We start from the raw sequence: 25,606 nt of genomic DNA on the forward strand, positions 1-25,606 counted from the left end.
GACAGAACACCCAAGGAAGAGCATATCCCTACCCAAGGATTGAGATCCAGACCTTAGTGGAGAGAATACAGGTGTGCCTAACTGAATGACAGAGAAGTTACTGTGGTGCTATGCTGGTGGACTGTGCTAGAAATCTGCCCAGAAATCCTTTCCTCAGACTGTGGAAAGGTGTTCATAGTGAGGTGTCTCACTGGGGTCAAGAAGAGGTGGTGAAAGGGAAATGGTTGGCCACTGGGTGCTGTTGATGCTGTGCCCTATTGGAGCCAAATGTTGCAGAAACTGCTGTGCTCTAAGATCCAGAGAAGCAATTCCAAGTGCTGCACCTGGGGAGGGAACACATCCCAATCAGGAAGGAAATTCATTATTTTTCTTTTCTTTTCTTTTCTTTCTTCTTCTTCTTCTTCTTCTTTTTTTTTTTTAATGTGCGATGTCTCTAGTGCTTTCTACTGACAAAGTTTAGCAGCATGTCATCTGATGCCATATGGTAAAGAAAAATATTTAAAGGGCCTAGTCCCATTTAAAGAGCAGGCAATGAAGGATAGATTTGGAGCTGAGAGGAAATAAAATGACAAAGGGCACACTCAGTTTCTCATTCTTTTTTTCTCACTTTCTCTTAATATATAGTTTATGAATTATGGGTATTTTTAAAAATTCTTGATGTTTGTGTGTGTATGTGTGTGTGTGTGTGTGTGTGAAAATCTATTTTTTTTTTACTGAGGAAAAGCCTGAATAAAAAAAAATCATCTGCCTTTACTTGCTCTTAAATAACTCAAAAAATTGCTAATTTTGGAAGTCACATAGCTGGGCAATACTTTATTAGTCTCCTACCAGCTTTGCTGTGGGTTATAATGATTATGGTTGCCTTGGTTACTCTTCAAAGATCTGAAAGCTGCTTTTGTTGAAAACACTTGACTCTTCACTTGAGCCTCTAAGACCCATGGGTGACTAGAACAGGAGGAAAAGGCTTGGCATCTCTGTCAACATATTGTGTGTTACTCCTTTGTTGCCTTAACTTTTGGGTCAGATTCTATGGAGCTCTGCACATAGAATATTTGAGAAATGTTTTTTTCTAAAACCATAATTTAGGGTTAACTTAACCTAGACTTGCCTAGTGTCTCTCTCTTTCTGCCTTCAGGGCAAAAGATGCTTCCCAGCCACCTTGACTGGAAAGTGAAAAGAGTGAGAGGAAGTGACACCTGAAATTCCAGAAGACATCAACCTAGTGCCAGAAAAGATATGCATGTTCCTCTTCTTTATCAGCCTATTATCTCCCTCATTATTTCTGTCCTATATCCATAATTCCTCAATCCCCTGGAGTTGAAAAGCTGATTTGTGAGCAAAGCTCCCTCTTATTATTTAGCCCAGAAACAAAGCCTTTCTTTCTCCCCACCACTTGTCTCTCAGATATTGGTTTTTCCATGGGATGAGCCTCTGAACCTAGGTTCATTTGTTCATTCATTCACTCAATAAACAATCATTCAGGGACTATAGTATTCTAGGTTCTTATGTGTACCAGACATTGTAGCAGGTGCCTAATAACAAATTTCACTTTCTTTCTTAAAATTAGTTTCCCAATTTTGTCCTTCTCTGTATTCTTCTCCTTGCCATAGGCTTCAGGGAAGGATGGTCTGAGCCCCATCTCTAAGTCCAGCTCCATGGAATAAATCACAATTTGCCTAAGTAGGTTTTGGTGATCCCATTTTCTTTTATAGAGCATAAGGGAAATTCTGCAGAGTGGCTTCTAGGGTAGATTTTTTTTTTGTAGCATCTTAAAAATTATGTTCAGAAAGAAATCTCTTCTATTGCTGGACATTGTCATGTTTCCATGTGATGCCTGGAACACTGGTGGCCATTGTGGATGTTTGAGAGGTAAAAGAGTTTAAGGAGGGGCTGGGGATGTGGCTTAAGTCGTAGAGTGCTCGCCTAGCATGCACGAGGCCCTGGGTTCAATCCTCAGCACTACATAAAAATAAAATAAGGATATTGTGACACTTAAAACTAAAAAATAAGTATTTTTAAAAAAAGAGTTTAAGGAGACACTGCTGTGTACAGCAGAGCAGGAAGTAAAGGTCAACTGACTTATAGGCTTCTTGTTTTAAAAAAAAAACATTTTGAGTTGTTGCTTATTACCTATAACTGCTAGATATGAATAAGATATTGTTCTTGTTCCCCAGGGTCTCACAGTCAGTCAGAGAGACAAAGAAGTGAAATAACAGTTTAAGATTGCTATGACAAAAGAGCATAGTGGTCGAATTCAAATGCAATATGTTATTGACTTATAAAAGAGAAGCAGAGCAAGAAAAAATGTTTTGTAAAATTGCCCCTTGAAAGGAAAAATTTTCCAAATTTTCCTGCAATTAAAAATTTACACAATATACTTGTTCAGAGCTTTCTCTGTGCCCAAGTTCTTGCTCTTGCTTGGGCAGAAAAGATTAACTAATATTTGTTAATTAATATTATTTTTTATAAAATATAAAATTGAGAAAAAAATTAAAGTTGCAGTTTCAGTAAATAGCACCAACTATTATAATAAAGAAATTATTTATCTTAATATTTTTAGTTGTAGATGGACACAATATTTTTATTTATTTGTATGTGGTCCCAGGGATCAAACCCAGTGCCTCATGCATGCTAGGCAGGTGCACTACCACTGAGCTGCTGAGAGCCACGGCTGAGTCTGTATGGCCCCTGGCATTTTGCCAACAGTATTGATTGACAGGCGAGGCATTACTATCCGCCTCTGCCGCAACTTTTTTCCTGATAATCCTTCTTCTTCTGAACTTTCTTTTTCTTTCTGACTAGAGTTCCTGGGCTCTTATCAACACATGCCCTAACTATTCTTGGTTCCACTGGGGTGTCTTCTTCCCTTAGTAATTTACTTCTCACCCCTTCCATATTCTCATCACAAAGACAATACAATATACTGAGACAAAACAAGACACAAACATACTGTATCAATCTTTTCCATTTTCTCGAAATGGCCATTTTTCCTCTCGCCCTATCTGCCTAGGGACGAGCAGATTTGCTCCCGTCCTATCTACGGACAGGCAGCTTTTTTTTTTTTTCGTCACTTACCCCCGAGTGTCCCGGGGCTCCCCGTACGGGCCACCAAATGCCGCAGTCTGGCTGGGCACAAATCACGAGCCACTGAAGCAGGAACAAACTTTATTTTTAAACTGCAGGAAAACACTTCACACAGCTCCCGGGGAATCCTCCCGAACGCGCCACGAGGCTTGTCCAGGAACCCCCAGCCGGAAATATCTCTCCCGGAAATCCCTCCTCCTGCACTTCCCCAACCAATGGGAACTCTCGGGGAATCCCCAGAAATCCCCACGAGAACTCCAAAATAGTGCGAGAACTCAAAAGTTGCGGCAGAGGCGGATAGTAATGCCTCGCCTGTCAATCAATACTGTTGGCAAAATGCCAGGGGCCATACAGACTCAGCCGTGGCTCTCAGCACTGAGCCACAACCCAGACCCTATCTTAATATTTTTTTAGCCCTAAAATTTGAAGGTGTTACAAAAAATGTGCTTTTTGTTACTTAAAGGAACTTGGTTCCAAATTGCAGATTTTCTCACATTTCTCTTATGGCATTCCTATGGCTTCCAAAGGCCCATGTGTTAAAGGCCTGGTCCTTAGCCTGTGGTGCTATTGGGAGGTGGTAGCCTAGTGGGGGCTTAGTGGAAGGTCTTAGGTCACTGAGGCCATGTTCTCAAAGGAGACTGTGGAAACTTGGTCCCTTCTTCTTCCTTTGTTTTTTTGCTGCTTGGCTATGAGTGGTTCTACCCACAATGTGTTACTGCCATGATGTGCCACCACAAACTAAAAGCAATAGGGCCAACCAATCATAGTCAGAAATCTCAAAAACTGTGATTCAAAATAAACCTTTTCTCTTTATAAGTTAATCTTCTGAGTTATTTATTATAGTGGTGCAAAGCTGACCAACAGCGGTCAATTGAGAACTGTAGTGAGCTGTTTGATAATATAGGTAAAATGCATGCTTAATCTTGATTCCAATTGGAATAGCTGGAAACAGACACAGGTCACCTTACTTCAACAGTTAAGTGAAGTTGAGTGACCCTTATCTTATCTCACAATTTTCTATAGCTTCCATTTGTTCATGGATGAGGCTGCCTTATCTTTGTTGGTTGAATGATGATTTCTATGCTTTGCTTCTTGGAATCTTCAGACAGCCTCCCACAGACAAATTAAAACAGAGGCTTGAAGCATTTTATTTTTTTCTTCTAAGCACTTTAGGAGAAAAACAACTTTTTTTTTTAGTGACAATGCAAAAGGCACATTCCTGCCTCTGGGTCTTAGCACTTACCATTCCTTTGGCCTCACATTCTCTTCCTTGCTCTATCTTCATGCAGCTCTTCCCCCTCTTCCTTAGTCACCTTCTCACTGAGTCCTTCCCTGGACATCATTTCTAAATTCCATGCTTCTCCTTCTACTTTGTATTCCCATTCCCTATGTAATTTTTCTTCTTTACCAGTTTTCACTGACATTATTCATCAGGTACTTACTTATTTTATTGTGTTTCCCCAACTAGTATGAGAGCAGGAATTTTTGTGTATTTGTCTATTAAACCCCACAAGAGCAGGAATTTCTGTGTTTTTTTTTTCCTATTCTCTTCACTGATGAATCCCCCACACCTTAAGCAGTACCTGACATATTTAGTTGATCAGTCAATATTTGTTGACTGACTTATAGTGGAATGAGGCCTGGCTTTGGATAAATAAAAGCCTGGGTTAGAATATAGACTTTCTGTTTGGTCTAGGGTAATTCATTTTAACCCTCTGAAGCTTAGTTTCCTCACCCATGAAATGAAAATAACTATCACAAGGTAGTTTTAAGTGTTCAACAAGATAATGTAGACTTAGTATCTGATCTTATTGGAGTCACATTGGTTAGCCTTCTTTCCAAATTGAGAGAGATCTCAGAGATTTATTTTCTGATATTATTTCTCCTCTTTCCACAAACCTTAATTATGATTGAACATAATCTTAAATTAGGGTCAATTGAGGGGGATCTAATTTACAAAGGATTATTACAGGAGGACTGAGGTGTAGGGGAACATAAGCAGTATCGAAGGAACCCAGGGAATAGCAGAACAGTCATGACCTCTAGGCCTACAGGAACAAAGGGAAGGAAGAGTTGGGCAATTTGCCTTGAAAGGACCAGGGACTCCCTGGAACAGAGCTCGCTCTAGGGAACCTCATAGGAAGAAAACCAGGAAAATAAATAAATGGTGACCTCTCACACTCCTTTATTCCTTCGATGACTTCCTTTAGGATCTCCTATCATCAGAGACAATTATAAGCCAGAGGGTTGGGGAGTCCCAAGATGTCAGTCATTCAGATTAACCCTTTGTGCAGAAAGCAGGTGAAGAAGGATAGAGAGTGAATCTGGGGGAACAATAGGAAGCTTCCAGCCTAATACTTGCTATATAAGGGACAGAGAGTAAGACTTGGTTTGGCTTTCAGTTGGCTTTCACTTTTGGGTTGGGATGATTGACTAGTAACTAGAACTTCCATACAGTGTGGTAAGTGGCATAAACAAGCTTGCACAGAGTGTTATGGACCATATAAGACGGCTATCCCTCTCTTTTTTAACACATTTCTTTTACTTATTTATATGTGGTGCTGAGGATGGAACCCAGGGCCTCACAAGTGCTAGGCGAGTGCTCTACTGCTGAGCCACAACCCCAGCCCAGACAGTTATCTCTTCCACAACTAAATTGTAGAAGGTTGTAGGTAATGGTGTTGGCAGTTTGGGAAAGGTTTCTGAAACTCGAGAGGATGACAAATTGAGTCCATTTTAAAGTATGAGAAAAATCTTAAAAAGATGTTTCTGATTAAATGCAAAAAGATGGGAGTATGGTATGGAAGTGAGGATGAGAGTAAGAGGTAGAATGAGATAATTTTAAGGGTATTTTCCAGAATTAATATTTTAATGACTTATTTATTTATTTATTTACCCTGTTGCCCTGTTGCTTCTGGATATTCAGACTCTAGATCTTTAGTAAATGCAAACCAGTATAACATTTTGTAATAATTTCTCTTGTTCGCAGAATTTGACTTTGTTTTAACAACAAATGGTCTTAGACTTAAAATAACTAGATTTATGGGGTAATAAAATGGCTCAAAAATAGATCATGTAAGCTATTTGCATAGTAAATCTTTAAAAAATTTTTTTTTAGCTGTAGGTGGACACAATACCTTTATTTATTTTTTAATATATATTTTTAAGTTGTCAATAGACCTTTATTTTATTGATACGCAGTGCTGAGAATCAAACCCAGTGCCTCACACGTGCTGGGCAAGTGCTCTGCCACTGAGCCATAATCCCAGCCCAATATCTTTATTTTTATTTATTTATTTGTATGTGGTACTGAGGATCGAACCTCGTGCCTCACATGTGCTAGGCAAGTGCTCTACCACTGAGCTACAAACCCAGTCCATGCATAGTGAATCTTCAAGGCAAAAATATACTGAATTATACTTGGGTAAAGTGCAAACCGTCAAGTTTGAGTTAATATTCATATTATTTGACATTCTCTTTATATTCATTGTTTTAACTTGCCAAAAAACCCTATATGATTCTGCACCTTGACAAATTTCTAACAAGCAAGCTCATTATACAGCAGTTGTATGTGGCCATAAGAAAGGTGACTACATGTGTAATTTAAGGTCTAAACAGTGTAACACAAATGAATGCATGAAGGAGTCAATTACAGTGGGATGACCGTTGTTGAGATTGGTTGGAGAAGACCAAAGAGGGAAGAAAGTAAGCTTTTCTTGAGTTCTTTTCCACGCACCACAATTTGTGATAGGTTTGCCAGGTTAACCAATTAGCCAGCAAGACCCCAGTATACTGAATTTGGTGCACTGAGAGATTGCTGCAGTATATATTTTCTGTGTAATTAAGTGTAATTATTGTGAAATGTAGTGAGGCACTTGTCCGTAATCAAAATCAAACAAGAATTTCCAGAAGTATCCCGGCTACTGGAGCTACAAATGTCAAATGGTTTGGGGAAAACATAACCAATAATTATAAACAGAACTAGAGTGGGAAGCGTGGGCAGTTAGTTATACTTCAAACAGCTTCACAAGATGTTTGGGATGTATCGTTGAGAAATCTAGAGAAATGAATCAAGTAAGACCGGGAAAACTCAGTAAAGGCAGGCGAAGAGCACAGTCCCGGGCCAGCGACCCTTAACAGTTTGGAGCCGCTCTTCTAGCACCCACCGCCTCTTTCTTGGCTCTATTGGCTGTGTGGTTGGACCCTTCCCCCTTCCGCCCCGCCCCTGCTCACTCTCCCAGTCCCGGCCCCGCCCATGATCAGCCCTCGCCCCGCCCACCCTCCCTGGGCCGCAGCCGGCTCCGCCCACCCTCCGCCGCGCGGCGCGGCGGGGCGGGTGAGGAGGAGCGGCGCTCCGGAGCGGGGGGGAGATCCGCTGCCGAGTTACGGGAAAGTTGGTCCGAGTTTTGGGAGTTTCCCTCGGGCTCGGCCGGCCGGTGCCTCGGCTTCTTTCCTCCCTCTGGCCTTTGTAGTCCAACCGGTCTCTCTTTCTGCTTCGGGCCGCCATGGAGCAGCCGCCAGCGCCTAAGAGGTAACGAACGCGGGGAGCGGGGAGAAGGAGGGAAGGACGCTGGGCGGGGGTAGCTAGGCCCGGTCCTGCGGCGACCCTCTCCCGCACGGATCCTGGCGCGACTAGGGTCCCGAGGCACTCTGAGTGCCCGGCCGCGTCGGTCCCCGAGGCTAGGGGGCCCGAGGGGTCCGAGGCTCGCCTCCCCTCCCCTCCCCTCCCCCGTGGACAGCGGGGCCTGGCGGGCGTGGAGAGTTGTGTGGGCAGCGCCTGGCTTCGCGGGGCCCGACCTTGGGGCGGTTAGGGTTTTCCCTGGAGGCAACTTCACGAAGCCTGACCTAAAACGAGGAAATTAATTGGTCTTCTTACAACCATGTCCTTTTTCTTGTCAAACGTTCTTCATGATGTTACATTTATTTTCTTTTTTTTGAGATATAGGGTTATTTGCAGTTTAAGTAATAAGTATTAATAGCTAAACTGTGTAAAACTCACTGTGGATATAGTGCACTGACAGGTGTTCTTTTCCCTACCCCCTCAAGTTCAGAAGAGTTTATGCATGCAAGACAGCAGGAATCTTAAATTAGAACCCCTTCCTCATATAGTTTTGCTTGTAAAAATAGTGATGCTTTGATATGGTATTTATTGTTAGTTTACATTTGATGTTTGATATATTGAAAATGTAAGAGGTGGGGGAACAAAGTAGACGTTTGAACTTTTACATTTGCAATGATCTTAGGAGGCTAAATCAATGTTCATAATGTGCATCCCTGCTCCCCAGGAATTAAACAACTAATTGTTTGATGGTGTATAAAACATTTGGTTTTTAATTTATAAAATAAGTATACTAATCTTTCTCCCAGAGAGTGCTGTTGTGAAGATTAAAGAGCTCATGTGCTTTGATACCTAAATAGATGAAAAGTGTTGAATTCACAAACATGGAATAATTAAAAGGTAGGGACTTTGGGGCCAATTGTGAATTGTGTGACCTGAGCCTTAAGGCCTGGAAACCATCTGTTCAAGTGAGAAAAGGAGGGTGTGGAGAGGTTCCAAAAGGACCTCCTGTCAAGAACCGTGAAAGCAAGTCAATAGATCTATTGAGCATTTTGTAAGGTGTCTATCTTCTGGTACTCACTGTGTACTTAGTTTTGATATTATTGAAGAAAATCGGGAACATTTTTTTTTCTTTCTCTCTGCTTTGGAAGTACTGTTAGGGGGCACTGCTGACATAATGCCATAGGCCAACTTGAACAACTTTGCGTTGAAGTAGAATCTCTCTGTATTGATTAGCTCTGTGTGAGTTATCAGAGTGATGGAGCACTTGCCTCCCATGTGTGAGGCACTGGGTTCAATCCCCAGCATCACATAAAAATAAATAAATAAAATAAAGGTATTGTGTCCATCTACAACTTAAAAAAAAGGAATCCATTGTCTTAAGACAACTGGAGGAGTTAGGGGAAGGTGTGAGTATTTTATGCTTTTCAAATTGGTGATTGTTCATTTAACAGGCTTATTTTTAACTCTCTTCATAGATTTATTTGACCTAGAAAGGCATTTCTTGTTAGTGTTTTTTGCTTTTTTTCTTTCCCTAAGAGACAGGGTCTCACCATGTTGCCCAGCCTATGCTTGAACTCTGGGGCTCATGTGATCCTCCTGCCAAAGCCGTCTGAGTAACTGAGACTACAGGTGAACACTAAGCCCCCAGCTCAAGCACACATTTTTGAGGAACAAAACATATGTGATATTAATCCACTTTATTTGAATATCTTTTAAAAATCTCATAGCATTTTCATATTATAATATTTTATCCTCCTGACAACCCCATGGAGTAGGTTGAATTATAGGCAGTAATCCTGTCTTATAACTGAGTAACAGAGTTTGCTACATGGAAGGCTATGACAGGAATTACTGACAGTGAGTTTTTGGGTTGCCCCTATTGATCATTACCTCCTAATAGTAAAGCATAATTACCATTTTTGAGGTCATATTGTTTTCCACGAAATTTATACAGTAACGTGCTACCTAACAATGGGACTTGTTTGTAGAAATTCATTGTTTGGTGATTTTGTTGTGCAAATATAGAGTGTAAAGCTATGTAGATGGCTGTAATGTCATTATGCACTGTAGTGTGTGTGGTCTTGCAGTGTGGCTGTGTGGCACATGACTGTAAATACATTCTTTTGTTTAATCATCTTAAGAAATAGTGATCCTGGCTCTGTCACTTACTATGTTCTAAATTTAAATTTCTTCATCTGTAGAATATGGGGGATTAATAATGAGGTCACAGTGAAGTACTTAGCATAGTACTTCATAATATGTTCAATAATGTTAGTTGTTAACTTGTATTTTGCTTATTAAATGAGACTCAGAGAGGTTAAAATAATTCGGTTAAGTAGAGAAGGTGGTAAAACCCTGAATCTGATTGTGAAGGCTGTATAATCTTATTGTTGTACAGTGATACCTTTTTTGAAGCTTTCTTAACATTCAGTAATGTAGTGGTCATCTTTGTCTGCCATTTCTTGGTTTCCTTTGCTTATTCTCTTCTTAATCTCTCTAAGAGTGCTATTTAGCGTTTCTGCCTTGAGTAGTACTTCCTTAGTGTTCAGACACTTTTACATGGTCATATCTGTGTTGCAGCAACTGCTGCTGCTCAGTTGGCATTTTTGCCTTCCACCCCATTCATTCCCAAGATTTTCAGCAATGACTTCTAACTGAGCACTTTAGTTCAGTGGTTTTCCAAAATATTTTAACAGAAACATTTTAATAACAGAAAAGCTCTGAAGAGTAGGGACAGTGCTCCAAGAACCTGGTTCCTAATCCCTTATTTCTTTTCCTTTTTTGTTGTTCTATAGAACCTCCTAATGTACTACACAGTTTGCTTTAGTTTATCCTGCAGGTTGCTTCTGATTTATTTTGCTAAAACATTACTTCAGTTATACTACACCTTTCTTTGGGATTAGAGAAATACTTGTCTACTTAGTATCCAAAGCCTCTATCACTTGATCTCCCCTTTAGCCTTCAGTTACTCTTCTCCAAGGTGAATCTGTCCTCATAAACTTAACCCCGTTATTCTTTATTTAGGTTATAGGCTATGAGTATTCCTAATTTTGCCTTTGATTATTCTTAAAAGTTCTTAGTGTCTCCCCCCACCCCCAATCTGTTCTATTTCTTCAAGGCCTGCTTCATAAAGTATCTTTTTGAGTACTTTCTAGCCTGAGCTATTTCTCTATATTCCTAATATACTCATTCGATTATATGACATCTTCGTGTTCTTTTTTTTTTTTAAGAGAGAGTAAGAGAGAGAGAGAGAGAATTTTTTAATATTTATTTTTTTTTAGTTTTCGGCGGACACAACATCTTTGTATGTGGTGCTGAGGATCGAACCCTGGCTGCATGCATGCCAGGCGAGCACGCTACCACTTGAGCCACATCCCTAGCCCTCTTCCTGTTCTTTTTTATTATTAAATTTTGGGCCTCCAGAAGACAATGGGGACTAATTTAATTTTTTTCTTTAAAGTTGAACCAGCATGCCTTTATTTTATTTGTTTATTTTTATGTGGTGCTGAGGATTGAACCCAGTGCCTCACACGTCCAAGGCAAGCCCTCTACCATTGAGCTACAGCCCCAGCCCATGGGGACTAATTTATAAACATATATCACACCCTCCAACTTAAGAGAGACAATATTTCCAATATATTTGAAGCCCTCTGTGTAAAAAAATCTCTTCTCAAATATATTCCCTTCCCATTCCCAAAAGGGTGATTATAGTTCTGAATTGGGTATATGTCCTTCCTATACCTGTTTTTATATTTTTAACATACACATACACACATCAAACATATCACACACACATATACACATATCTAGTGTTAATCTCAGCTTCATCACTGATTTGAAATTTGCTTCTTTGGATATCATTCTTCTCTGGGAGTTGAAAATTACGGGGTTAAGAATTATGACTCAAGAGTTCTAGACAATCTGAAAGGCACCTCTCACCCTTCTATTCCTTGATTTGGTTTCTCTGACAAGGCTTGTGTAAAACATGATTAATATCCTTGTCACTGACTTGAGCGCCAGACTGACTTAGAATCTCAGCTTTCCTTAACAGGTCTGTTATAGAAATCTTCAGAAGCATGAGAACTCTGATTACTAGCAGGTATGTAATTGTATAAAATGTTCTGCAAAAAGAGAATATTGTTGACTAAAGAAATACACTTTCCCAGATAGGTCTTGTTCCTCAACTAGATTATAAGATTAGTTGTTATTTGTTAAAACTTGTCAATTAAGGTATAGTTGGAAGAGAGTTGGTGTTGGTATGAAATAGTGAAAACACTGGAAGGATAATAATAGAATAAGTTATTGAAGCACATGCTCAAGACAGATGAGGAAAGTTCTTTGATTTAAGTTATAGTTAGATTCTGTGTGTGTGTGTGTTTTTTTTAATAGTATGAAAGGATACTTTGGGGGAAGTTGAAGACTGAAGTCAAAATGTTAGGGTTTCAGTCAGAATATATTCATATTGCAGGGCACTGTGGTACATACCTATACTACGAGTGACCTGAGAGCCTAGGGCAGGAGGATCACAAGTATGAGGCCCACATTGGCAACCTAGTAAGACCCTGTCTTTAAAAACAATGAAGAAGAAGAAGAGCAGGGATGCAGCTCAGTTGTAGAGTGCCCCTGGGCTCATTTCCCAGTATTGCAAAGAACATTAACACAAGTAAAAGGTGAAGGTAAGAAAAATATAAGGGCAGATTTTTCTATGAATAGATGGATTATCAGTGAGACAATGATAATGGAATGAAAAAGAAAGGTAAAATGATGAATATATAGGAGAATAACATAGAAAGTCTTCATGTACTTCTTAACATGAAGAGCCTCATTAGCCTGTAGCATCTGTAGCATTGATCCTAGGCCTGGAATTAGAAAAAATAGATGACAGAGAACTCTCATCTCTCAGGATTTGAATTGGGTGGGACAAAGCAACAAACCAACTAACTAGATAGTAGAATATTAGGAATATCATGAAAATAACTGCAATGAAAAGAGGGGGTGGACTTCATTTTATGTCCACTTTACTAATTTATATGTCCTTGGAGTGTTGGAAGGTAAATTCTTCTGCATTTATTGTTGGAGAGATTCACCAGTTGAAGAGCTGAAGTTGTCTTTGAGAAGATGAACTCTTAAAAAACAACAACACAGCCATGCCTGTACCCAGTGGGTGGGGAGGCTGAGTCAGGAGAATTGCCAATTCAAAGCCAGCCTCAGGAACAGTGAGTTGCTAAGCAACTCAGTGAGACCCTGTTTCTAAATAAAACACAAAATAGGACTGGGGATGTGGCTCAGTGGTCAAGTACCCCTGAGTTCAATCTCTGGTATCAACAAAACAAAACACAAAAACAGCATTCTATGTGAAGTTTCTAATTTTATATCATTCACTTTACCTTATTTTTTATGTTGCTGGACATTGAATTCTGGGTTTCACACATGCTAAGCACACCTTTACCAGTGTTCTACACCCCCAGCCTGGAAGTTTCCAACTTTAGAGGCAGACAAGTAGATATAATATCTAAAGTAGTCTAAGGAGAAAAGAACACAGCAAACAGGAACATCTCTTTAACAGTTGTTAGAGAGATGGTCTTTAAAGCATATGCTCTCTTTAGGTTTTGGTGGTTAATTTAGGATGATGTCAGCTCCAATAAAATCGATTTAGGCCCTTTCAAGGGGAATAGTCAATGACATTTCCTTGTTGGAGAGAGGGACTATGGCAGTGAAATCTGGAGCCATTCTAGGTGAGCAGTCTTCATTTGTACTTTAAGACAGTTGAGAAATGTGTGTTGACTGTAGGCAATGATTAATTTATTTATTATTCATTCAGGGGGCAAGATATAGAATGTACGAATATTGAAGAATTTGTAAGAAATGTAAAGAAAGATAATACATATAAAACAAACTAGGTTAAAAGTTGCTTTTCTGAAATAATATAAGCACTTATTCCACAAAGCTTTAAAAATGCAAGGTTTAAATCTAACACTTCTTGTTTGGATTGTAACAGAAACATGAATGCTTAGAATTTGTGAAGAATTTCATTTTTTTGTTTTTAAAAAAATTCCACTGCAATGGAATTTTCTCTAGTTGAACTAGATATTGTCACTTCAGGCCATTGTGTATTAGTGGCTTTCAAAAAACATTTTTTAATCAGATACTGAGACTCAGTACAGAGCTACATATATACTACTCAAACAGAAGTTTCATGAAATGTGTTTTCTGTTTGGTTTCAGTAAAAAAATAATGGTCATGATCCACTAAATTATTTTCATGACCCACTGATGGGTTGTGATTTGTAGTTTGAAAAAATATAATGTGTGTATGTATTAGTGACAGAAAATTGATTTTATTTTCATCTTTATTCTGATGCTTAATATAGGTGAAGGTGTTAAGCAGAAGTCCAGAAGGGTGTTAGTTACTGTATCCATGCATAAAGATTCTACAAAGGAAAGAAGTGAAGGAGAGAGAGGAAACTCATATTTTAAAATGATAGTATTTGGAATAATTCATATTGCCTCAAAGTATGGAAAAATTAGAAATGATTATCTGTGATGTCTGAAAGGTATTTAAATTTTTTTTTTTTGTAGTTGTAGATGGACAGCATGCCTTTATTTTATTTGTTTATTTTTATTGGTGCTGAGGATTGAACCCAGTGCCTCACACATGCTAGCTGAGTGCTCTGCCACTGAGCTACAGCTCCAGCCCCTGAAGTGTTTTTTTAAAAAATATTTTATTAGTTAGTTGTTGGTGGACCTTTATTTATTTTTATGTGGTGCTGAGGATCAAACCCAGTGCCTCACACATGCTAGGCAAGTGCTCTACCACAGAGCTACAACTCCAGCCCTGATATCTGACAGTTTATAGAGGGAAATGTAATGTATGAAGGTTACTTTGAGGCAAAGGCTCTTATAGAGTATACTGATCCCCTGCACTGGAATGTCCAACTATAATTATGATGCCCTCAATTTTTGACTCTCTATCAATTTCAGCTTCTCTAACTCCCAAAGGTCTTTCCATTTTCTTCTAAAGAGAAAATTTATCCTTTCTGATAAAACCTTTCTTTTATCTTAAGCTTTACTTTGAGCTTCTTTTTTTGTTGTGATTTTATTTGAATTGCCTCATATGTTAGGATTGTTCTAATTTCAAGAAGGCTTTAGCTCATAGAATAAATATTCTATATTTGAAATGTTTTTATCATAACTTTTTCTGGAGTCTCAAGTTGAATAAATGGAAAGATACATATGTAAATATGAATATTTAAAGTAATTTTTTGTTACATGCTATGAATATTAAAGCTCAGATTTCCTTGAATTTCTTTTTAAAAAAATATATTTATTTTTTAGTTTTAGGTGGACATAATATCTTTATTTTATTTTTATGTGGTGCTGCAGGTCAAACCCAGTGCCTCACGCATGCCAGGGGCGCATGCTACCACTTGAGCCACATTCCAGCCCCAGATTACCTTGAATTTCTGAGAGTTCATCGAAGGTTATATCGTGAAAAATGACTTCATGAAATGAGAATTACTGAAAGCTGTTAACATGATAATTAGTATAAGTAGTATTGTATTGGACTCTAAATTAGTCTATAGATTTTATATGATACCAGGCATCTTAATAAAGAGGTGAATTAAACAAAATTTTCAGATGTTTCCAGCTATTATTATATATAAGTACATATTACTTCTTTGATACATACTTTTTTTTTTTAAGTACCAGGGATTGAACCCAGGGGGGCTTAACCACTTAGCCACATGACCCCCCCCTTTTTTTAAAGATTACCTTTTTAGTTGTAGATGGACACAATATCGTTATTTTGTTTATTTTTTTATATGGTGCTGAGGATCGAACCCAGTGCCTCCCACATGCTCGGCAAGTGTTCTACCACTGAGCCACAACCCCAGCACCCCCAACCCTTTTTAAATATTTTATTAGAGACGGAGTGTTGCTGAGTTGCTTAGGGCCTCAATGAGTTGCTGAGGCTGGGTTTGAACTCTTGATCTTTATGTCTCAGGCTCCTGAGTTGTTGGGATTACGGGTGTGTGCCTCCTTACCTGGATGATATATACATGTTTAATAACTGGTGAAATTGTTGAGCATTTGTAATTCCATGGGTGGGTTAGAATTATTCTTTGCTAGATTATTTTTTCATTTTTAGGATTTTTGGTTTTCTGAAATGTGGGACCTAGAGTTCTATAATTAGAAAGGAATGCAAGTTTAACTTCTTTTTGTAATTTAGGTAAACTTTTATATATTTGAGGAAAGCAAAAACTGAAGATAATAGGCAGCTAATTTCCCTCATTTTGTCTCTCTGGAGTCATTCAGTCTCTCTCTGTTGGGTTGCTCATTCTCTTTATTCGGAAAACTGGCTTTCTTAGTGATTACATCTTCTGGTAGAAATTAACTCTCAGCCTTGGTTCATTCATTTGCTCATTTTTCACACGTTCATAATCATTAATTGATTGCCTTCCAAATTCCAGATGCTAAGTACATTGGTAAACAAAATAGAGGGGATCTTTGCCTTCATAGAACATACACTCTAGTTGGAGTGTGGGCTATGAGAGATAAAAGTAGCATGTACTGATAGAGAAAAATGGCAGAACCTTTTTAATAGGACAGTTGGAGGAGGCTTCTTTGAGGAGATGATATTTAAGCTGCTACATGACATTGAGAAATTGTCGGTGACGTGAGGAGCCAGAATACTGGAGAGGTATTCTAGTCAGAGAAAAATCCATGAGAATGACTAGAGGGGCAAAGAGCTTACTGTGTGGGAGAAATTGAAATGAGGCCATTGTGGCTGGGTGCAGAATGTGGCTATAGATGAGGTTAGAAAGATGGGCAGAGAGTCAGTGATACAGGGGATGGAAAGGAATTTGGATTTGTCAGATTGCCATGGGCTCTCATTAAAGGGGTCTAAGCAGGATTTTAAACAATTTGTATTAAAATTTTTTTTTTTTTAGTTGTGGATGGACATGATATCTTTATTTTATTTATTTTTTTGTGGTGCTGAGGATAGAACCCAGTGCCTCATGCGTGCTAGGCAAGTGCTCTGCCACTGGGCCATAACCTCAGCCCAGCAATTTGTATTTTAAAAGGATCATTATGGTTGATTTGGTTGGAGTAGATTGTAGAGGGTTAAGAGTTAAGTCAGAAACGGAGACTACTGCAAGAATTCATGGTTAGAGATGGTGGTATCAGTGGAGGTGGAGAGAAGTGGACAGATTTAAGTTATGTTTTCAAGTTAGAAATGAAGGATTAGCTGAAAGGAATGATGAAGAAAGAAGAATCAATCCTGGCTCTTATGTTTTGGATTTGAGCAACTTGGGGTTGGGTTTGAACAATTTTGGGTGAAGACTGAAAGAGGAACAGGCTTGAATGTCTCTATTTTCTTCCTTGGAATTCCATACTTTCAGGAAAGTGATTCTTAATTGGTCCAAAATGTCATATTAGGTGGTTCCTTTAGAAGAAGTGGGTAGGGATGAAATAATGAACACTAACTTCTATTTTTTTTAATCTCTTGCTTTCACCAGGTTAAAAAATGGGAACCATACCTAGACTTTGTTAGGTATTGAAATGTTCAGATGTGTTGGCTGTGATCTGCAGGTTTGTTTTTTTTTTTAACGTTTTTACATAGCAATATAAAATATCAGCACAAAAATGCATGGCTTGGTGAATTATAAGACAGAACCTTTGTAATCACCAGTTAGGTTAAGAAATAAAACTTGTCTCACTCCCTAGAAGTCTCTTCTCTTCTGTGTTCTCTGTCACCATCACAACCATTTTTCTCACAAGTAAACCATTATCCTGGTTTTCATAAGTAATAACCTAAATATATGTTGCTAGATACTCTAGGTTAGCCTTGGTAAAAAGTAGTTTTGATATGAATTATCACTTTTAATGTTTAGATTAGCCCTCTATAGTTTTTCTTTTCCTTGTTTAAGAACTCAGGTTGGTTGAACTGTGGTTTCTCACAATCTGCGTTTTGCCGATTGCTTATTCAAGGTTTGGTTCAACATTCCTTTGTCCTCTTCTTTTCTGCAGATGGGCAGCTGGAACCAGAGATGGATGAAACTCAAATTCGATCCCTTAGGCATTGTTAGAGGTGGGGTTTGGCAAGACAGTAGGAATCTTTTAATATTAAATGGTTTCTCTTTTTTGTGTGTGTGAGGTTAGCAGCTGTTAATGATTAGTAATTATTTAATTCATTGAATGTTGCAAAATGGTGAACTTCTAAATGCATCATTTTATTATGAATGTTTTTGTAAAGTCATTTCCCTTCACTTCCTATTTGCTTATCCAGAGGTGTCATTTATAAAGGAAAGACAGGATAAATGCTTATTTCTTTCCCATTATTTATCAGTTTTCAAGATAATGAATGAATTCCCTCTCTTCCAAAGGGGATCGCTCTTCTCTTTTAAATGTCATTATGAGCTGATGAATTTTTATCTGTTGTGATTACTGTTATTGAAACTCAAAATCTCCCATCTTTGGTCTATGGGAGTTTTTTCGGGAGAGAACACGACCCTACTGGTCTTTGATAGTTTCCTTGCTGCCTGCTGTGATAAGATACCAGGACTTGTTTTGTACGTTTCATGTTCCAGATCCAGAAGCAACCAAGTCTCCAAGAAGCCTGAGTTTCTTTTAGTGAGAAATGCTATTTCAAGACCCTAACCTGGGGGCTGGGGTTGTGGCTCAGCGGTAGAGCGCTTGCCTAGCATGTGCGAGCGAGGTCCTGGGTTCAATCCTCAGCACCACATGAAAATAAATAAATAAAAGGTGTTGTGTCCAACTACAACTAAAAAATAAATATATATATATTTTTAAAAAGACCCTTACCTGGGTACTGAGAGCTTGTTACTTTTAGTAGCTTTTAATTCATATGTAGGAGAACTAATAATTCTTTCAAACTGTGGGATATTCTGTTAAAAAGAGTGACAGCACTGTTTCGAGCTCCTTTCTCTGGTTAATATCTCCATTACACCTTTGTTTTTAAGTTTGAGTTAGAAATTAAGTGTGAGTAGAGTGAAATTATGTAGCAGAAATTATTTAGAGTAGACTTTTATCTTCATGTTCTACAAATTACTCTGATTACTCTTTAACCTATTTCTTTCTCATTTTTTTTTTTTTTTGGTGGTACTAGAGATTGAACCCAGGGACATGCTCTGCTACTGAGCTACACCCTCAGCCCTTCTTATTTTATATTTTGAGACTGGGTCTTGCACCAAGGCTGACTTTGAACTTGTGATCTTACTGCCTCTTTAATCTCTGGGATTATGGGCATGTGTCACTGTGCCCAGCACTTTCTCAGGTTTGTTTGAGGCGACCTAGTGTCTTCTTTTATTAAATGAAAAAGATATAGAAAATAAGCTAATATGCCACCACTTTCCATGAAGCCAGATTTCAGGCCTTATTTTTTTAGGTAGAACATTTCATCTTTCTTGTCACTGTATACATAAAAATATCTGTGCACAAACAAAGAAAATGTCAAGGGAAATTGAAGACTGCTTTATAAATCTACTCCGAAGTGTAAAATGAGAAATTGTGGAATTTAAATGTCAAATATTATGCCTTTAGTTTTGATGTTAGCCCCTCTTGTCTTTTTTTTTTTTTTGTGTGTGTGTGCCTTGAATAAATAAAATTAAATATTTATCTGGGTAACACAGTTGGTAATTTCCATTTTCAGTGTCTTATATAACAATAGGGGAAAGAGAGCTGGGTTGAATCCCCAGTACTATCAACAAAATAAACAACAAGAAATAAGAATCAGATTGAGCAAGAAATTCCATAAAATTCCAGTGGGAATTAAAAATAAATGTACTAGTTAATGCTTGAAAAAATTTTTTTTGGGGGGGCTGGGGTTGTGGCTCAGCAGTAGAGTGTTCGCCTACCACATGTGAGGCCCTGGGTTTGATCCTCAGCACCACATATAGATAAATAAATAAAGGCGTTGTATCCAACTACAACTAAAAAAAAAAAAAAAAAAAAAAAAAGCCCATGAAATTCCCAAGTTTTTTTTTTTTTTTTTAAATTGTCATTTGGAGCATTACCTACATGATGGGACTCATGGTATTTCCAAAGTTAATTAGAATTTCAGAGGCTATTTATACCTGTATAAATATAACAGTGTTACATTTATAATAGTTATTTTTTAATGTTTTGGGTACCAATGATAGAACTCAGGGGCATTGGACCACTGAGCTACATCCCTAGCCCTATTTTGTATTTTATTTAGAGACAGGGCCTCACTGAGTTGCTTGGTGCCTTGCTGTTGCTGAGGCTGGCTTTGAACACATGATCCTCCTGCCTCAGCCTCCTGAGCTGCTGGGCCATGTTTAATATTTTAAGGGATCCCCGTACTGTTTTCAGCATTAGTTCCCACTAGTAATACAGAAGAGCTCCAAGTGTTCCATACGTTTAGCAGCACTTTCTATTTTCTGGGTTGGTTTATTTGTTTCTAATGAAAGCTATCATAAAGAGTATGAAACGGTATCTCATTGTGGATTTGATTTCCATTTCTTTATTGGTTGGTCTTTTAGGGCTACTTTTTAATAAACTACAGGTTACTTGAACATGAGTATCTGATACTGTGACAGTTGCTCTGGTAACTGAGATTACTGCTGGGTAGTGTATTTCTTGACATCTATTGAGATTTATTACATAATTTTTCCCCCTTAATTCTGTTAATGTGATGAATTGTATTTACTGATTTGTGTGTATTTAACCATTCTTTCATCCCTGGAGTAAAACCTCCTTGTTTATGGTATAAAAATCTTATTAATGTGTTGTTAAGCACAATTTATTAATATTTTATTGGTCTGTAATTTTCTTTCCTTGATGTGTCCATATCTGGTTTTGGTGTGTGATAGATATTGGCTTTAGAGAATTTGGAAGTGTTCCCTCCCTTTTTATTTTGTGATAGTACTTATTCAAAGGATTGGTAGAATTTAGTTGAGAATCCCTCTTATTCTGGGCTTTTCTTTGTTGGAAGGCTTCTTGTTCCTACTTGTATTTCAACATTTTACTGGTTGTTTAAGTTTTCTATGTTCTCTTGATTCAGTTTTGGCAGATAACATTTGTCTAGAAATTTATCCATTTCTTCTAGGTTTTCCAGTTCATTTGAGTATAAACTTTCAAAAAAGTCCCTAATGATCTGCTGAATTTCTTAGATGTCTGTGATGATTTCTCCTCTTGCATCGCTAATTATTTTGGTTTTTCTCCCTTTTTCTTTTTGTTTGTTTGGTCAAGGGCTTATCAATAGTGTTTATCTTTTCAAATAATCTAATCTTTGTTTCATCAATCCCTTGTATTTTTTTTTAAATTCTTAAATTTATTGATTCTGCTTCTGATCTTAATTCTTTCCTTCCTTCTACTGGTTTTGGAATTGGCTTGTACTTCTTCTTTTTAAAAAATATTTATTTTTTATTTTAGGTGGACACAATATCTTCATTTTATTTTTATGTGGTGCAGAGAATCGAACCCAGTGCCTCACGCATGCTAGGCGAGTGCGCTACCACTTGAGCCACATCCCCAGCCCCTGTACTTCTTTCTTAAGAGTCTTGAGATTTCACGAGTAGGTTTTCATTTGGGATCTGATTTTCTTATATAGCCACTCATTTCTATAAACTTTCCTCTTAGAACTACCTTCAGTAGTGTCCCCGTGGTTCTGGTATGTTGTATCACTGTTCATATTTGGGTCAAAGAATTTTTAAATTTCTCCCTTGATTTCTTCTCTCGCCCATTCATCATTCAAAAGAGTATTGTTCAATTTCTGTGTGTTTATATAGTTTTGGTAGGTTTTTTGGTGTTGATTTCTAATTTCATTTGATTATGATCTGGTAAGATGCAAGGAATTCTATCTTTTTTTTAGTGTTTGCTAAGAGTTGCTTTGTGGCAAAAAATATTGTCTATTTTGGAGAAGATTCCATGTGCCTCTGAGAAGAAAATGTATTCCCTGTTGTTGGATGAAATATTCTATTGATGTCTGTTAGGTCCATTTGCTTTATAGTATTTTTGAGGTCCAAAGAGTCTTTACTGAGTTTATGTCTGTGTGACTTATCTAATAATGAGAGAGGTGTGTTGAAACCGGTTTTGTATTGGGGGTCTATCTGGGACATCCTTTGAGTACTTTCTCTTTTATGTGATTAGGTTATGTGCATTTGGGGCATAAATATTTATTATTCTTGGATTATTCCATTCACAAATATGAAGGGACCTTCTTTGTCTCTTATTAATTTTGGTGTGAAATATGCTTTGTTAGATATGAGCTATTCCTGCTTGTTTCCAGGCTCCATTTGCATAGTATATTAATTTCCATCTTTTCACTTTTAGCCTGTGACTGTCTTTGCCTGTAAGGTGTATTTCTTGCAAACAGCATATAGTTGGGTGTTACATTTTAATCCATTCTTCCAGTCTGTGTCTTTTAATTGGAGAGTTGAGATCATTTACTTTCAGTGTTATTATGGAGAGATGCCATTTTGATTTACATATTGTGTTTAATTTGGTGCTATTTTTCATTTGCTTAGGTAATATTCAAATGAGATTTGTTCTTTTGTGAGCTCTGAGGTTTGCTTTTTATTTCTTCTGTGTGCAATATTTGTTTAAGTTCTGTAGTGCTGCTTAGTAGTCATGAATTCTTTTAGGTTTTGCTTATCTTGGAAGGTTTCTATTTCATCTTCAATTTTTGAATGATAGCTTTGCTGGTTACAGCAGTCTTACTTGACAGTTATTTTCTTTTAGGTCTTGGAACACATTGTTCCAAGCCCTTGTGGCTAGTAGAGTTTGTTTTGAGAAATCAGAAGACTCTGATTGGCTTGCTTCTAAATGTGACTTGATGTTTTTTTCTCTTGAGGCTTTTAAAAATCTATCCTTTTGTATGTTAGGCATTTTAATTATAATGTGTCATGGAGAGTTTCTTTTTAATCTTGTCTATTTGGGGTTCTGAATGCCTCCTGTGTCTGGATGTTCCTTTCACTCTGAAGGTTGGGAAAATCATCTGTTATTATTTCCATAAGGAGTTTATCCATTTCATCAGTTCCAGAGATTCTTAAATTTGGTCTTTTCATGTTTTCCCAGAATTCTTGTATATTATTATCATGGTTACTTTTTTTTCCCTTAATACTGTCATTGTTAATACATCCAGTTCAAGGCTGATCACTTTGTCTTCTAGCTCTGAGATTCTGTCTTTAATAGTCTCTATTAGACTTTAAACCGAACCTTTATTTTGATTTATTGTTTCTTTCATTTCCAATATTTGTTTGGTTCTTTTTTAATATTTCTATCTCCTTATTGAATTTATCATTCATATTCTGTACTAACTTAATTCCTTCAGTTTTTTTTTGTGTTCTCTTGTAATTTGTTGATCATTATTTTTTGAATTCCTTATCTGATATTTTATCCACGTTAATATTTTGGGGGGTCATTTGCTGGTGAATTATGGCCTTTAGAAATTGTTGTGTTAGCTTTCTTTTTCATATTTCTTGTATTTATGTGTTGGGTTTTATGCATCTGTTGGAAGAGATTCTCTTCCACTCTTATGTGTGGGCCTTTTTAGGGCACCGTATTTAATTGCTGAAGTGTTCTAGAGTGATATGTAAAAGGTGAGTGACTCACCCAAGATGGAGATTTAACCAAGAGATTTTATTGGGGGGCTGCCTGAAGGGGAAGAAAAGGAGAGGCAGAGAGAGGAGAGGAGAAGGGCAGAGAATAGAGAAAGAGAGCAGAGAGAGGAGGGAAAGAAGATGAAGAGGGCAGAGAGCGCTTTGGCTTAAGAAGAGTTGGGTAGGCGATGTGGCGGGTGCTGATTGGCAGGGTGACTCAGGAATGGGTGCTGATTGGCAGGGTGACTCAGGAAAGGGCGAGCGGACACTTGGACACTGTGTCCCATGGGGATTGGTTGAGAACACTTTTGAATTTGGCGCTCTTCAGCTTGGTGCTCTTTGGAGAGGAGGGGGAGGGGTAAGGGATTACGTGATGTTCTTCTCGAGAGTCAGAGACTTAACTTTAGTGGAGTGTCTCCCACACACCCAACACTATGGATGGACACCCCGTCATAGGTGTGGTATCTACTGCTTCTGTGTTATTTCTCTGTTTTTGCTATAGCAATGAATGTCGGTAGGTGGGACCAGGGGCCCCGCTCCCAGCTGTTTTAACTTGGGGCTGGTAGTTAGTTTGGATTTTTTGTCTCTTCTATTCTTTGTATTAAAGTATAGCTGAAGATTGTCATTAATTTGTGTTTGGAGCAAGGTGTACTGTCTTTTGGTTGAGTTTAGTTCAGAGTTTCTACCCTGTGAACTTACAGTGTCCTCATAGTACCTCACAGAATAGGGAGAAACAAACAGTAATATCAATGCAAATAACATACAACATTAAATACTTGGTTCCTACTGTGACATCCACAATGTTAACTGCTACAAAACTCAGAAATGGTAGGGTCAACAGTTACCATCAGCAAACACAAAAAGTAACCATGATATCTGACATTAAAGCAAACATCAGGTGTCAACTATGGCTTCCACAGCAGTAATAACTGCAACACTATTTTTTTTGTTAATTTTTTTTTTATTGGTTGTTCAAAACATTACAAAGCTCTTGATATATCATATTTCATACATTAGATTCAAGTGGGTTATGAACTCCCATTTTTACCCCAGATACAGATTGCAGAATCACATCGGTTACACATCCACATTTTTATATAATGCCATATTAGTAACTATTGTATTCTGCTACCTTTCCTATCCTCTACTATCCCCCTTCCCCTCCCCTCCCATCTTTTCTCTCTACCCCATCTGTTGTAATTTAATTCTCTCCCTTGTTTTTTTTTCCCTTTCTCCTCACAACCTCTTATATGTAATTTTGTATAACAATGAGGGTCTCCTTCCATTTCCATGCAATTTCCCTTCTCTCTCCCTTTCCCTCCCACCTCATGTCTCTGTTTAATGTTAATCTTTTCCTCATACTCTTCCTAAGACCCTGCTCTGTTCTTAGTTGCTCTCATTATATCAAAGAAGACGTTTGGCATTTGTTTTTTAAGGATTGGCTAGCTTCACTTAGCATAATGTGCTCTAATGCACATTCCCTGCAAATTCCATGATTTTGGCATTTTTTAGTGCTGTGTAATACTCCGTTGTGTATAAATGCCACATTTTTTTTTATCCATTCATCTGTTGGTTCCACAGTCTAGCTATTGTGAATTGTGCTGCTATGAACATCGATGTGGCAGTATCCCTGTAGTACGCTCTTTTAAGGTCTTCAGGGAATAGTCCGAGAAGAGCAATGGTGGTTCCATTCTCAGCTTTCCTAGGAATCTCCATACTGCTTTCCAAATTGGCCGCACCAATTTGCAGTCCCACCAGCAATGTACAAATGTACCCTTTTCCCCACATCCTCGCCAGCACTTGTTGTTGTTTGACTTCATAATGGCTGCCAATCTTACTGGAGTGAGATGGTATCTTAGGGTGGTTTTGATTTGCATTTCTCTGACTGCTAGAGATGGTGAGCATTTTTTCATGTACTTGTTGATTGATTGTATGTCCTCCTCTGAGAAGTGTCTGTTCAGGTTTTGGTCCATCTGTTGATTGGGTTATTTGTTATCTTACTGTTTAATTTTTTGAGTTCTTTGTATACTCTGGATATTAGGGCTCTATCTGAAGTGTGAGGAGTAAAAATTTGTTCCCATGATGTAGGCTCCCTATTTACCTCTCTTATTGTTTCTCTTGCTGAGAAAAAACTTTTTAGTTTGAGTAAGTCCCATTTGTTGATTCTAGTTATTAACTCTTGTGCTATGGGCGTCCTATTAAGGAATTTGGAGCCCAGCCCCACAATATGTAGATCGGAGCCAACTTTTTCTTCTATCAGGTTCAGAGTCTCTGATTTGATATCAAGCTCTTTGATCCATTTTGAGTTAACTTTTGTGCATGGCAAGAGAAAGGGATTCAGTTTCATTTTGTTGCATATGGATTTCCAGTTTTCC

The 25,606-nt window shown here is 38.0% G+C and overlaps 1 protein-coding gene across 1 annotated transcript in view; it reads left to right on the top strand.

The window, feature by feature from the left end:
• The first annotated feature begins 7,397 nt into the window (after positions 1-7,397).
• The window catches only part of Stk3 (serine/threonine kinase 3), a 324,266-nt gene continuing 306,057 nt past the window's right edge, over positions 7,398-25,606 (top strand). The window contains exon 1 of the mRNA XM_071602220.1: positions 7,398-7,615. Coding sequence (XP_071458321.1) covers positions 7,590-7,615 — 26 coding nt within the window. The 5' untranslated portion in view covers positions 7,398-7,589. The remainder of the gene's footprint in view (positions 7,616-25,606) is intronic.

Source organism: Marmota flaviventris, chromosome 15 (assembly GCF_047511675.1).
Source record: "Marmota flaviventris isolate mMarFla1 chromosome 15, mMarFla1.hap1, whole genome shotgun sequence".
NCBI classification, from domain to species: domain Eukaryota; kingdom Metazoa; phylum Chordata; class Mammalia; order Rodentia; family Sciuridae; genus Marmota; species Marmota flaviventris.